Source organism: Odontesthes bonariensis, chromosome 24, assembly GCF_027942865.1.
Source record: "Odontesthes bonariensis isolate fOdoBon6 chromosome 24, fOdoBon6.hap1, whole genome shotgun sequence".
NCBI classification, from domain to species: domain Eukaryota; kingdom Metazoa; phylum Chordata; class Actinopteri; order Atheriniformes; family Atherinopsidae; genus Odontesthes; species Odontesthes bonariensis.
In genome coordinates this window covers 5118681-5133173 of record NC_134529.1, presented here as the reverse complement: position 1 = coordinate 5133173, position 14493 = coordinate 5118681, and the positions used below count along the sequence as shown (strand labels likewise).

General features: G+C 39.6%; 1 protein-coding gene across 2 annotated transcripts in view; it reads right to left on the bottom strand.

The window, feature by feature from the left end:
- tbc1d32 (TBC1 domain family, member 32) overlaps positions 1-14493 on the bottom strand; it is a 76025-nt gene that overhangs the window by 24801 nt on the left and 36731 nt on the right. For both annotated transcript variants that reach the window (XM_075459407.1, XM_075459406.1), the window contains exons 26-29: positions 12710-12818; positions 7888-7981; positions 7667-7792; positions 3045-3128 (exon numbers count right to left, since the gene is read on the bottom strand). In XM_075459407.1, the coding sequence (XP_075315522.1) occupies positions 3045-3128; positions 7667-7792; positions 7888-7981; positions 12710-12818 (413 nt within the window). The remainder of the gene's footprint in view (positions 1-3044; positions 3129-7666; positions 7793-7887; positions 7982-12709; positions 12819-14493) is intronic.

The window sequence follows — 14493 nt, the reverse complement described above, 5'->3', positions numbered from 1 at the left end:
TGACAACAGCATCTCTGCACTGATCCACTGTGCAGGCAACTTTGACCCTTGAGCACACATTTCTCATAAAAAAAACAAGTATCTGTGAACATGTGGAGGTTGTCTTCAGTTAGATATGGGTTTTTATTTAGGAAACCAGGTTGTATATATTAGGATTAAAAATATCCTGTGTAGAAAACACAGAGATTAACATGTACTTAATTACACACCCTTACATTTACTAATATGTTTACATTCATTCAACCCGTGTTACAGAAAACACAGAAAACACAACGCACATCGATACAACGATTATGGACAACCCTGAACATCCTCTCCATGAGACTGTTATCGGAAAACAGAGTCTCTTCTTCAGTTTGGATGTAAAACGGACCGCTACAGGAAATCTTTCCTGCCCACAGCCATCAGCATCTATAATAACTCCTTGATTTAATTGAGTTACATCAACGTTTAATTTCCCTCTGGGATAAATAAAGTATTTTTGAATTGAATTGAATTGAATACGATACAACTCAGTTTCTGTTTCAGTCATACTGCACCCAATACAGTTGGATATTACAAGCTGCTTGAGAGCACAAGTGAGCAGTTTTTATTGGTCTGACCTAATTCAGAAAAACATTAGCAGCAATGAAGAGTTTTAACCCATTGAGGCCAGGAAAGCATTGCCGTATTTCTACCTTTAAAGCCCGGGGCGCTGTTGCGTTATTCTACCTTTAAGGCCGGGAAAACGTACACGTCTTTTTTCCTGTATAAGGGTTGTTTTGCACCAATTATTGATCTCTGCGACAATGAAATGCATTATAATAGACACGTGAGAGTGTCGTCATGTTCCTCGTGTCATTGTTTTGAAGTTAAGTTACATCGAGAAAAAAAAAAAAAAAAAAAAGTTTCATCGAACCAAGCATGGAGGACTTTCAGTGGGAAGACATTTCAGACGGGAGCGATTGTGAGGAGTTTCTTGGCTTTGATGATGCTGAAGAACGTGCTGACCCAATTGATGAAGATTTATGGCGAGCACATATGTTTGAGGATGATTTTGAAGGGTTTGAATGTGAGTGGAAGACTGACAATTACCACCGTAATCGACGGAGAGATTTCAACCGCACACCAGGGGTGAAAGTAGATTTACCTGCAGATGCCACACCGTTGCAGGCATTTAATCATATTTTTACTGAGGAGCTTTGGGCGCATCTCGTTTCCGAGACGAATAGATACAGTGAGCAGGTACTTCAGACTCCAGCTCGAGCAAAGATGGCAAGGTGGTGACACGTAACTGTGCCGGAGATGAAAACGTTTATTGGAATGTGTTTGGGCTCCTTGTGCTGCCAGTACAAAGAGATTACTGGCGATAAAATAAATAGATAATTTAAATATCAAATTAAATTTTATTTTATTTTATTACTGTTTTCTAATTGAAAATAGCGCTGTTCCTGCACTTGATTTTTTATTTTATTACTGTTTTTTTTTATTGAAAATAGTGCTGTTCCTGCACTTGACTTTTTATTTTATTACTGTTGTTTTTTTTTTATATTGAAAATAGTGCTGTTCCTGCACTTTACTTTTTACATTTTTTATTTTCGTGAAGATGTGTGTAAATAAACTCAATTTCCAAAGAAAGCCACAGGTGTAAGCTCTCAAATACCTTTTGAATTTTGTTTCTATCTGCTACAGAGGCTGAGAAATCAATCATTTAGTAGGTGTTGACACAACTGCTGAATTTCCAGAAAAACTTCAGGTTTTAGGGGGTCTTTCTCAAATCGCCCATAGGTTTTACAGGCATTCTTTTCCAGACTCATTGGGCCTCAGAGGGGACACAGCTTTGTGCCGACAGCACCAATAAAAGAGCCGATGCGGTGAAGGGAAACACTCGAGTCTTCTGAGTGATATAAAAAGGTCCTCTGGAACATGAATAATAAATAAAAGCATCCTGAAAGCATTGCATATCCTTTTAATCGCGAACATTCATTATTTAGACTGCATTTTCACTGCCTACTCGTCCATGACATCTGATCCCTCTGAATTCTTTTACTCTGATCAATCCACTCAGTTTTACTTCTTTGGCAGCTCTGGGGCATTTGGCTTCGTTCATAAACATCCAGTCGTACAAGTCAGTTTCAAACTGTGACTGGACTGCTTGACTGCATGATCGTTGTTTCAGTCTGCGGTTGGAGTATCACTCCAACTGAGAACGGAAATTCAAAGGTAACTCCAAAATATGAGTCTGCTTTGCTGATCTGCCGTATAATCTTGAATGGCCAGATATCACTGGAGATATTAAGGATTACCATAGAAACTGAAGATGTATGAGTGAGGCAACTGTGGCTCAGGAGATGGAGGGGTCATCTTTCTATCGAAGGGTTGCTGGTTCAAAGTTTCCACCCAAAATGTCTTCTGTTCTAAGTCACTTTGGACAAAAGTGTCTGCTAAATAAATGTAATATATCATAGTTCTATGGTTCTCTGACCGAAGAAAAAGGGTGGACATACAGCTCATGCTGAGAGCCGTTAGAGGAACAAACATGACGACTGAATGACAAACAGAGCTCACACCTTCGCATAAAACCTTTAACATGTAACAATTCCTGATTTTTTTTCCAGTTTTTCTGCATTTTATAACAGTAGACTCACTGCTCTGTAGGATTACTGGGTCTGTCAGATATGTGTGGCTCTGATGAGCCCTAACATATCAAACTCCTAACATACCAGACCCTATACACCTAGGCACAGCTACTTAGATAAAACCCAAAACAAATACACTCAGGGTCACAGTGGCTGACAACACACTGCACCACTATAAAGTGCTGATATATTTACACAATACAGTACTATGTTGAATATTATTACTCTACATTGTGTGTACAATAAGGCATAATGCAGTATTGTTTTCTTTAAACAAACCCAAAACAATACCATTACATACTAATATTTTAAGAACAGAGAATCTGATTTATTTCACTGATCCATCCCTGTGGCCTTTTGTTATTTTCTTCTGACTATAAGTCAAAGAAAAAAGAAGAAAAAAAACAGAATTCATTCTTCACTGACCTTTGTAACGAGCTGGAGAGAAGAAGCATTCTGTGGCAGAGTTGGATAAGTGGGACACGACTATCTCCACAAGGTTAGCCAGCACTGAAGAGAAAAAGCAGACGGATAAATAATGATATTTGTAAGTATAGCCACAATAAAAAGAGAAATCTGCGGCTTTACCCTCAGATAAATACAAAACATCGAGTGTATAAAGCAGCTTAAGTGGCCTGGATGGATGCTTTCCCTGTAAGCCATACACTAAGCTTAACAATCACTGCATCACTGGCATTTAAAATACTGCAAACAGGAAATAACTTAGAAATGACGCAGCATTACTTTAACATTAAGATGTCAGATGGAAAAAAACCCACATCCCAGCTACAAAACACATGTGCTGCAATATGTTTAGTTGGCTTGCGAGTATTCACTTATATCAATTTGCAGCTTCAGTGCCTGCAACTGTCTGAGTAAACTATGTCTGCATTGCTTTTAGTGTCATATATCACATTACTGTGGAGTGAAACCAACCGCAGTCACTGAAGATGTAACAGGGAAAATGAGAGGAAAACACTGGGTGATGAGGCTGCAAGAGAAAGTAACACAGACAACAACACCAGCCTCTCATAACAAAGCGACTGAGAGAGAGAAACTATGTTCATAAGGTGTTTTAAGACAGTCATAAGATAAATAAGAAGCACACCAATGCTAATCTCTAAATCACAATCCAAACTCAGAAACCAGTCCCATCAACTTGCATGATGAGGCTAATTTGTTACAGTTGGGAATAGGGTTTAATATCAATTTATATTTAGCAACAAATAATTAACTTTATTCTAAGTTTCTGCTTTAAAAAAAAAAGCTCTAAACTTTCCAGGTGGGCATAATTACAGTCTGCCTAATCTGCAGAAGACAGGCAGGTTGTTTTGGAGCAGCAAATGGAGAAGCTGGGTCATTTGCATATCCACATTACTCATAATACTGAATGAGATATACACCTAGGCCATTCCAAGAGATTCATTTTGTGGGGGGAAACATTGTAAATATGGAATTAATGAAGGGTTTAACAAATTTCTTTATACATTGCCAGGAAAAATGGAAAGTGGTGAAAACATAAATGTAAATACGGCAAAAACAGAGTTTGTACATTTCTAGCAAGCTTAAAAGTGAATATTTAGTATGAGTTCCTTTATTCTCCAACACAGCCTGAACCCTGTGAGACGAGCTTTCTGTCCTTTCTTTAAGGAGTCTTAAAGAAATAGTTAATATTTCTGAATCGTTCTCCAGGCTTCTTGAAGGTTAGTTAGTTCTTGAAGGCTTCTTTGTGAGTATAACGAGCATGAACTTTCTCCTCCAACACAGCCTGAACCCTCTCTGACGAGCTTTCTGTCCTCTCTTTAAGGAGTCTTCAGGAATAGTTCTCCAGGCTTCTTGAAGGACATCCCAAAGCTCTTCTTTGGATTTTTGCTGCCTTTTGAGAGTTCAGAGTACTGATGGCAAGGGGGAAGAAGCTCTTCCTCAGTGTCTCTGTTGTGGACATGCAGGAGCAGAGGCTCTTGTCAGAGGACAGTCACCGGAAAAGTTTATTATTTTGGTGGTGAATGTCCTTCAGGCGCTGTCTCGCCTTCTTTACCAGGGTGGAGATGTGGGTGGTCCATGTCAGGTCCTCAGAGATGTGCACACTGAGGCAACCTGTAGTTGTCTACTCTCTTTACCGAAATCCTGTGAGGAGTGCGATGGCTCCTCTGCTTCTCCCTCCTGAAGTCCATGACTATCTCCTTTGTCTTGGAGACGTTCAGGTTGAGGTTGTCGTCTTTGCACCATGACGACTGTGCCTCCACCTCCTCTCGATAGGCTGTCTCCCTGCTGTTAGAGATCAGGCCTACCACCACTGTATCTTCCACCAACTTACCGATGATGCTGGAAGGGTGAGCAGCTTTGCAATCATGAGTGTCGAGCAGGGATACTCACTATTGTTTTCACAAGAGCTACATTGGCAGCAAAATCAAGAGAAGAGACACTTTTACGACAACACACTAAGTCCCCTTTTGCAAATCTGCATTTCTACATATAAAACATCCCACAAAAAAAAGAAACAACACAGCCAATACATTTTCAATTAAGACCACATTTACCTTAATACTGGGATGAGCAGAAGCTGGCGTGCATGTCCTTGACTTTCTTCATGTTGTATTTGTAGTTTGTTGTTGTAATCATAGTGAGACATTCAGGATGAGCATGGTTTTTGTGCTGGTTTTTGAGCTTTTTTAATTAAAAACCGATCCATTGTGCCTGCATCTCGCGCTGCTAAAGGAGCTAGCATGCACTGCGGTCAAGTGTGAGGTGGTTTAAGCGGGCTGCGTTGCCAGGTTTAACAGAGCCCCCTTTAGGAAACACCATTAAGCCTTAATTAATACTTGAAAAAAATACTTAATACTACAAAAAACGCAAACTTAATAAAAATACTTAATACTGTGCAGTATTCGCTGTATGTTATTTGAAAAAATGTATTGTTATTGTTACCATATTGTTATAAGCTACAATGCGAGTGCGAGCCGCCAATTAAAGCTTGAGGAGCCGCGCAATGAGTATCTCTGGTGTAGAGGGAGTAAAGCAGAGGACTTAGGATGCAGCCTTGGGGGGTGCCAATGCCAAGAGTGTGGGGACTGGACTGAATTCATCTTCCTGATACGCTGTTGCAGCAGAACAATTAGTTAATCAATAAGCTGACAGGATAGTGAGGTATTGAATGTGAAACAGCTCTACCAGTGAGTGTTTAGATGAAGAGATATCACAGTCAATCATTTTTGTACTCCAGCTGAATAGAAGCCTGGCGAAGAAAACTGATGATCAGAGCATCTTTATATGAAGGACTAGAATGAAGTGATTGTTCAATACATCATCTTGGAAATTTAGTTAATCAAGCAGTCAGCCCACAAATGTAACACTTTCCTCATACTGAATGTTTCTTGAAAAGTAAAATGCCAGGTTTTGTGTGGTTATCGACATGCCAAACAAAATAGCACCTCTTCAGCTGAGGGAAGCGTAAAAGATGATCTTGATCATCGTTTTTCAGTGAAAAGCCTCAAATGAGCCCCGTGGAGCAGAGTAGGAGCTTTTGTGGGCACATTTCACAATGTAGTGATGAGAGGAAGCAATCACTGAACAGATTTTAAACCCGTCTTCATTTCAATCTACTTTTGAATCAGTTATTTGCTCCTATGTGAGAGAAGTAAATGTAAGTGCATTTTCAAAATAGCTGTTAATGACACGGATGATGAAGAACAGTCTTCAGATTTATGTCATTTTTGTGAGGAAAAGTGCACGATGCACCTGCATTACAATAGAAGACATAAGCAGATCATGTGGTTTAACATGGACACAAAAACTCAGTATGTTTGGAATTCATAATATTCGAGTCATTTTCCTATTTATTAAAAATACACCTAAAATATGAACACACTTAATGTTGTGAATAAGAGATGGAAGTTATAAAAGGTGAACTCAGTTGTGCTGCATCTTATTTATCATTAATAATAAAACGTGTTGGAGCTTTTATTGTTTCCAAAGGAGTGATGATCTTGGAGTATTACCAAGACATTTTACAGCTAAATGTGACACACAATTCCAGTGAGGGAATTGATGGTTTTTGTGCTATTGGAGGTATTTGCTGAATTAATGCATCTAATTATTATGTTAGAAGAGTTTTTTTTTCCCTTTCATTCTTCCATTAAACTTAGAAATGTATTTATGAACAAAATGAATCAATCTTTTCTTCCCATGACTTACTCATTTCACAGAAAATAAATGACACACACATTAAAGAATAACCACAACAAACTGGGGCTGTCACTTTAGCTTCTTAGTTTAAACATCCATTCAAAGGCGGGAATACCTTTGACCATTAGTAGATTAGAGCATATGGTCTGATACATGGTTTTAGACAGGTATGTTAACCCCTTTAAGGCGATAAGAAGTAGTTTTCCTTGTGATCCGGAGGGCACTCTAATCGCAGCTTGACCTACTGCATGCCCTGCTAACCTCTAAGTGAAATGAGCTAACGCTATGTCTGTGAAAATTAACTAGTGAGCGAAACCGTTTCAGATTTTATTTCATAAATGGGACCATAACACACAAAGATCAGGCTGTTACTAAACTCATTCAAATAACCTCCGACCTTACCATCCATCTGAGGCAGAGCAGCAACCACATATAAACGCTCAGCATTATCTGACTTCCTGCTATGTAGCACAGTCAGCTACAGCAGGTCAACCTGTCAGACTTTTAAAAATGCATTATCGACATGTTAGCAAGATATACGCAGCCAGTCGGTAACGTTTTCCCATTTTTGCTCACATTTTTTCCTTTCAGTGACCACAATTCTTTTACAGCCTTTTGCAACTTCAACCTATATGACAACCCACTGAAGACACAGTGCAGCTAGATTTATCTGCAACAAACCCCTTTGCTAGAAACGTGCCTGATGGACAGTATTCATTTAAAGGACATTTCAAAAGTTTGCTTCAAAGTTTTGCTTGATAACAGATACTGAGCTATTCCAGAATATTTATAAGCTTTAATATCCTATGTAAGTTATAGGTAATGTGTTGTAGACAGAAGGCATCAGAGATTTAATAGCTCACCCTGTCCAGTTAGCGTGTTAGGCTCTGACATCATGGCTTTGCAGTACCGCCTCCGGCAGGTCTCCAACCAGCCTTCCTCAGTCTTTGGTTCTTTTGATGAAGCCAGAAACGTGCTGATCTCAGAGTCTGTACATATGAAAAAAAAAAAAAAACTACAGATAGAAAAACCAAAAATTGAAGCAAAGTAAATATTGGAGACACCATAGCAATGTTTGTTTTACCCTGTGAGTTACGGTGGATCTCTGGTGGGTCCAAAGTGTAGATGCTCGGTAGAGGGTAGGATGAAAACATTGGCCAGGGGTACGGATGTTCTCCCTGGATCAAGCAAAGAGAATCACAGGCTGAGAATGTCACAAATATCCATGAGGTAAATAACCCTGCATGATGAATCCCATTTGTATTATTTCCTCACTGCTGTTCGGGCTGTTTTCTGGGGAACTGATTCACCATTATATGCTGGACCCCGAGCATTTGTTTGTAACTTAACACATTATACTTCAATTTTCTGAAAGCAGTGCAATAATTTTTCAAAAAACTAAAAAACTGTTGTTAAACAGAGTTGACAATAAATTCATTATTGAGAAATTGTTTTGTGCTGCAAGCTGGTGGCAGTTCATCACACAGCAGCTCATATCCATGTTCCATCAGCTGTTTTCCACCTCTGTAACCCACAGCCACTCATTATTCTTGTCAGAAGTTATTTTCATAGAAGTGTAGCTTTTGGAGTCGGCTCGGTATTTGAATTGCCAAAATAATATTCTCCAAAAGTTAATCAAGTTTAGAAAGCGAGCCTTTTCATTTAGTCCCATCCCATTTGACCGCTGTGACTCTCCGAGGAGGTTAAAATTATGCATGTTGTGATGGAACAGACGAATGCAAAGCATAGCAGAATCTGCATGATGTTTTAAAATGTGATTCACTATTCCTCTTCAAAGTCTGATACCAGAACACACATTTTGGGCCTTGACCAAGGTTAGAAATAATTGAAATAACTGAAATGTTGAACACCCATGAAAAAAAAAAAGCTTAAAATATTCAATTATACACACATTGATTATCAGTTCAGCTCTTCAATAGAATCCAAACAGCACTGATTTACTGTTGCACATCTTTCGACTGTGGGAGCATAGCTGGATTTTAGGGGGACGGGAGCATTTGCTCACCCCTTCCTGGGAAAAACAGAAAGTCATCAGCATTACTCTAATTCTACTTAAGTTAACAGAACATGCATTGAAAGGACTTGTTGATGCAAAACAAAGAGTTGGGAGGCTTAAGGACTCCAAAATTATTTGTAGTTGTCCTTTATATGCATGGATTTCACAGCGGAGGACTCTCACAATCGGAAACACTCCAAAGTTGTGGCGTGTTACAGCAGAAAGGAGGCAGGACATGTAGCAGAGCATGTGAAAAAAGGTCAGATGAGGCTTTTTGCCAAAACATTTTCTTCTTTTGGCCTGTCCCTTTATCAGTGGTCGCCACAGTAAGTCGATCTCGCATCATCGATTTGGCCCGTTTTACGCCGGACGCCCTTCCTGACGCAACCCTCACCATTTATCTGGGCTTGGGACAGGCTCAAGAAATGCACTGGCTCATGCTCCCCAGTGGCTAAAGATAACCATTTTACTGTTTATATTAGGGCTGGGCAACGATTAAAATGTTTAATCTAATTAATCACACGATTTACCTGATTAATCACGATTAATCACATTTGTACGCAAAATCCAAAAATGAATTCAGAAGTAGCGTATAGCTTTTAGCATTTAGTTTTATTTTAAATGTGCTGCCATATGAATGAAAGTGCCATAACATTTGTTGTGCAAACACACTTTTAACATCAGCATCTTTCTGTAGTTTTTATGTAGAAGCCTCGCTCCACTGTCTGTTTCCTTGAATGACTTGCTGCTATCAGTTGTGTGTTTTGCCTTTAAGTGATATTTTAGACTGGAACTACTACGCTGAGAAGACAATTCAACTTGGCAGTATTTACAGATGACTTTGGTTCTGTCGACTCCGCCGTCTGGAAGAATTTTAAAATGAAAATGGCCGAGTAAAAGTTCCGTACCCTTCTCTATGTTTGGTGGATCCGCTGATTACTTTCTTTTCCGGTTCCACAGCAGACAGCAACCCTGTTCTGCATGTCGTTCCCCCTCTCTCTGCCCCCTGCTTCCTGTCTCTTTGAACTTTCCTATCCATTAAAAGGCACAAAAGCCCCCCCCCCCCCCAAATTTATTTTATTTTTTTTAAACTGCGTTAATGCCCAATAAAATATTTATCGGCGTTAAATAATTAACAAGTTAACGCGATAATAACGAGTTAACTCACCCAGCCCTAATTTATATATATATTTGACTGCAGCTACAATATCACCGAACAAGTCCGAAGCAACACAGTGACCACCAGAACAACAAGTGTGAAGACGCGACTGCTCAAACACCAGACATTCTCCTGAGAATAACCTCCTGTATTCACACATGAACCAAGCCTTGCCACTTGAAGCCCATCAGGGAAAAATCATGGAAATTTCTGATCAGCGGTGCAAACGTTAAGTCTCTGAAAGTGTTTCAGAGGTGGCTGAGCAGAGCGGACGGTGAGCATCTGCAGACAGAGGTGGAGCTAATTTGCATATTCGTAGATCTGAGTCTATTTAACGAAGATGTTAAGTTACATAAGAGACACTTTCAGACTTGAACAGACTCTAAAAATGCAATTCTGATGACCTTAAAAAGCCAACATTAAATAGTTTGATAAGAATATGACGAAGTCGTCTTTGGAAATCTTTCTCGAAAGCAAATTTAAAAGACAACTATTGACAAAATAAATATTTAAATCAGGATCTAAAGACTAATGTCTTAATATTTTGACTTTGAAAATGCTGACATAGCAATCCGATCTTCATCAGCTCTCCTGATGTATGTGACACACAGTCAGAAATGTTAATAATAACCATTATTATAACACTTTTCATTTAAGATTTCCCCCTTTTAACCCTCACACAAATATAAACACCTAAATAAATAAAAGGGCCCTCCTTAGGATGCACCCACTAAACTAATTCACACTCTCACTCGGAAATCTCTTTCATATAATTTCCTTGACCTCAGCATAAATCAGTTCCTGTTTTTGAGTTCAGCATAAACAACGCCTAAATAATTAATGGTCCCATAACATGCTCAGTAAATAAGACTTCAGGGTTCAAACGATGACGGAGGCGCTGCTGGGAATACGTAAGAAGGCTCTTTAATCTGTGATAGAATTACCATTAGCACAAGCGCGGAACAGGGATCGGTGGATGGGTTTGTGCTTAGATCATCAGCACAGAAAATGCTGAGTTTGTGTTAGTAAAAAAAAAAGAGGGAAACAAAAAGGCAGTTTGGTCTCTTAATCACTGCAGAAAATAACATCAACAGAGTTTCTCACTCTCATGAAAAGGCTTTTCAGTGTCCAAAGGAAAACGGATGACCGCTAATGGTGAGCTGAGGTCGCCTGTGAAGATGTTCAAAAAGATAGAAGGTAGAAGTTGCATTTATCTGCACCAAATAATGCACACGACCCTCATTTTCTTTAGCGCAAAAATCCACTTAAAAGAACTGCCTACAGGTGAATTATGTATGGATGTACAACTCAGTGTCCAGACAGAAAGTTTGGAATTGCACCAACAATCATTTACAAGTTATCAGGCGATCTGATTGGTTGAGGCCTCTGCAGCCGCTTGAAAAAGTTTGAGCTTCTCTCACTTTTCCTTCTCAAGGTACGCCAGCAAAGCAACAGACGTCACCCCATTCAAAGTGCATGAGAACGAGACCATTAATGCCGGAAATGTGCAAATGAATCCAGACCAACAGCTCAAAAATGTAAGATTTTTATGTTAAGTGCACAGATGCAGCTCAGGTTTTATTCAGCAGCTTCTTTGGTAAGCTTCTCCAGCAATAGATCGCTCGTTCGAAACTTGTCCAGCAAAGTCTCAGCAAATAGTCACGATACTTTGCTGCTTCTGTCCCACTCAGGATTCCTTCCTTCTCACCTGCCCCGTCGGCTGCGTACTGTTAGGGTCAGACTTTAAGCAGGCTTGGTCTAGGGCTATTCAAATGGCGGCCCGCGGGCCACATGCGGCCCAGAAGCAATACACGAGTGGCCCAACTTGTCGTTCAGCCAAAAAAGCAGAGAAAAGCCATGAAAAACACAGTTCGCGAAAATGAGATAAAAATTCCTCCACTCCAAAACAAGTTTTGAAATGTGTTTTTATGCACTTTTTGAAGTGGCTGTGCTTTACAAAAATACGAAGAGGGGAAATGATGAATAAACCTCACATGTTATTTCATTATATTTGTGTTGGTTTGAAATTTGCCATTACCTCCTCCTTACTGACCGCTGAAAATGTCCGGCCCAGCTTAAGGTCTCGGTTTTCAAATCTGGCCCAACTGAATTTGTAATTGAATAGCCCTGGTCTACACGTTACAAGATATTTGGTTACAAAAATCTACATGTTATGACTTAAACATTTTACTTTATGTCCCATTATGTCATGTGATATTTGACAAGTGGATAAATGTACCTATTTACATGCTTTCTGCTGGGACTTGTATGCATATTTTCACAGGATCCTGAGTTTTGGCACCGAATATTAACCAGAAATGTTGAAAAACATTATGAGGGCACAGTGAAGTTGGCATATTAAATCTTGAGCAGCTGCCTAAGAGCATGTTTTATGACATCATGCATTACCACAAAGAAGAAATTGCCCCAAGGAGGATCTGAATGGAACATTTTCGCAGCCCATTAACTGTTGTCCGAACCAATCAGCATACCATGCTAAGTTCAGAGGAGGGTAGATTGGCTGCTGCCAAAGCAGTCACATCAGAAGCAAACTCTTACTGGATTGAAGGAACATCAAAGACCAACATACAAGATCTGCCTGTATCAATTGCCTTAGTTAATCTGATTAGCAAATGATGGTTCTGGAGAACTAATCAAGTGAAATCATAATATCTACTGTCAGCACAGAGGCCTAACCACGGAAAGGTTGAAAAATAAAACACAGCTAACCTCTTGGAGGGCTCGAGGGGGCAGCCTCCTCTCAGATGGACCTCCCACCACACCAACGCGAACCAGCACATGATTCCTGTCCACCGACAGACTGTCAATAATGACGGACCTGAGAGGGACAAAGAGGAGAGATCGTCTTGTTAACCTCCTTTTAACCAGATAACAAACTGAGGTTAGCTACCACTTTATTAAGGAAGATTAGATGCAGAACGAAGCAGTGAGAACAGTTAAATGATGAGGGTAGACTCATGCTGTGATGTGTAAGCTTCTAAAAAATGATCAAATGAGGAAATCATATCAAGGAAAAGAAATAAAAAGATTCAGAAAAATGAAAACTCGTTTTTTTCCCCCATAAATAAGGTCACCCAAATGTAAAACTTTCAATTTAATGCAGTTTCCTAATTTTCTTGGCCATCAACTCAAATGAAATCCTTTCCTCTGAATGACTGACACTGTATCACTGCTGTTAGGAAACGATACAGCTCTACAAAGAAGGGGTTTCTCGTTTGAATTTCAGATAGGATCGGAGTATTTCCAATTACAAAGTCTCTTTAGGACTGAAGGGCCTCAGCCTTGGTGGATGGTTCTTACAGCTGAAGCAATTTAGATTTCAAATGGGTAATAAAGAGGACTATTTTCTCCCTGGTTCTCTTTCCAGAAGCCTGCTTGCCACAAAGTGTAATATGCCTTCATTTTGCTGAAAAAGACTCGACAGTGAAAACATGAATTTAGGTGTCACCAACATCAAAAAGGACAGAGAGAAAATAAGGTTAGATGCCAGAAGAAAGTCTGGATGACACTGAAGAGAAAAACAGGGGCAACATAAAAAGCTTGATGTCTGTGATGATAGCAGGAGGATAAACGAGAAAGTCATCATTCTCAAAACTCTCTCGAAAACTCGGACATGTGATGCGAGTGGGTGTTTCAGTGCAATTTCCATTCATAACCAAAAGCCATGGCAACACCTGCCATTTCCAAGAGAAAAGGGCTTCTGAACACATGCTTTGGAAATGACCTTTTTTTTTAAAACTTTCTTCTGCTTTATTCCATTTCATCTGTGACATGACAAACAATTTCTCATCTGGAGCTATGGTTAAATTCCAAAGCATTTTGTCATTTCAGGAGGACAAACGGGAAGGTAAAAAGCTTTTATGAGAGAAAATGACTATAAGTGTGCTTAACTACTCAAACTTCTGAATGTCTGATATAATGACCCGATCTTCGGCTGAATTTTTTTTTAGAAAATCCCCAAGTCTGTTTGACCTTTTCAGCTTATGATTGCGCTTTGCTGTCATTTTTTTTCATGACAAATTGAACTTAACAGCACAACCTTTAAGGATAAGTTTAACCAACACTAGTCACATCCATCTCTGCATCACATGCAGTCGTTATCGTACAGAATCCTCGATTTATGTTTAGAACTCACTTTACTATAAACTGGTATTCTGTTATTATGCAACAGCTTCAAGAGGGTTTGTCACGCATCCAACAGTCTCTCATGAAGACTCGACCAAAAGCGGAGGGGAGGGGCAACACTGAAGAAATCCTCCTCAGCAGAGACGTTTGTTGGCTCCTTCACTTACAAACTTTGTCCCTGAAGGGTTTAAAAGCTCTCATGGAATCTTATGGTCTAAGGAGCTTTACGGGTCGTTGTTTTTCCACCCGTATTGGATGTAGAAGCGGTATTTCACATGACTGCATGGTTTGGGATGATTTATGGAAGCTAGAGGACCGGTGTCTTCATTTGTGAGACACGAAAATAGTCCTCTGCGATATGTTGGATC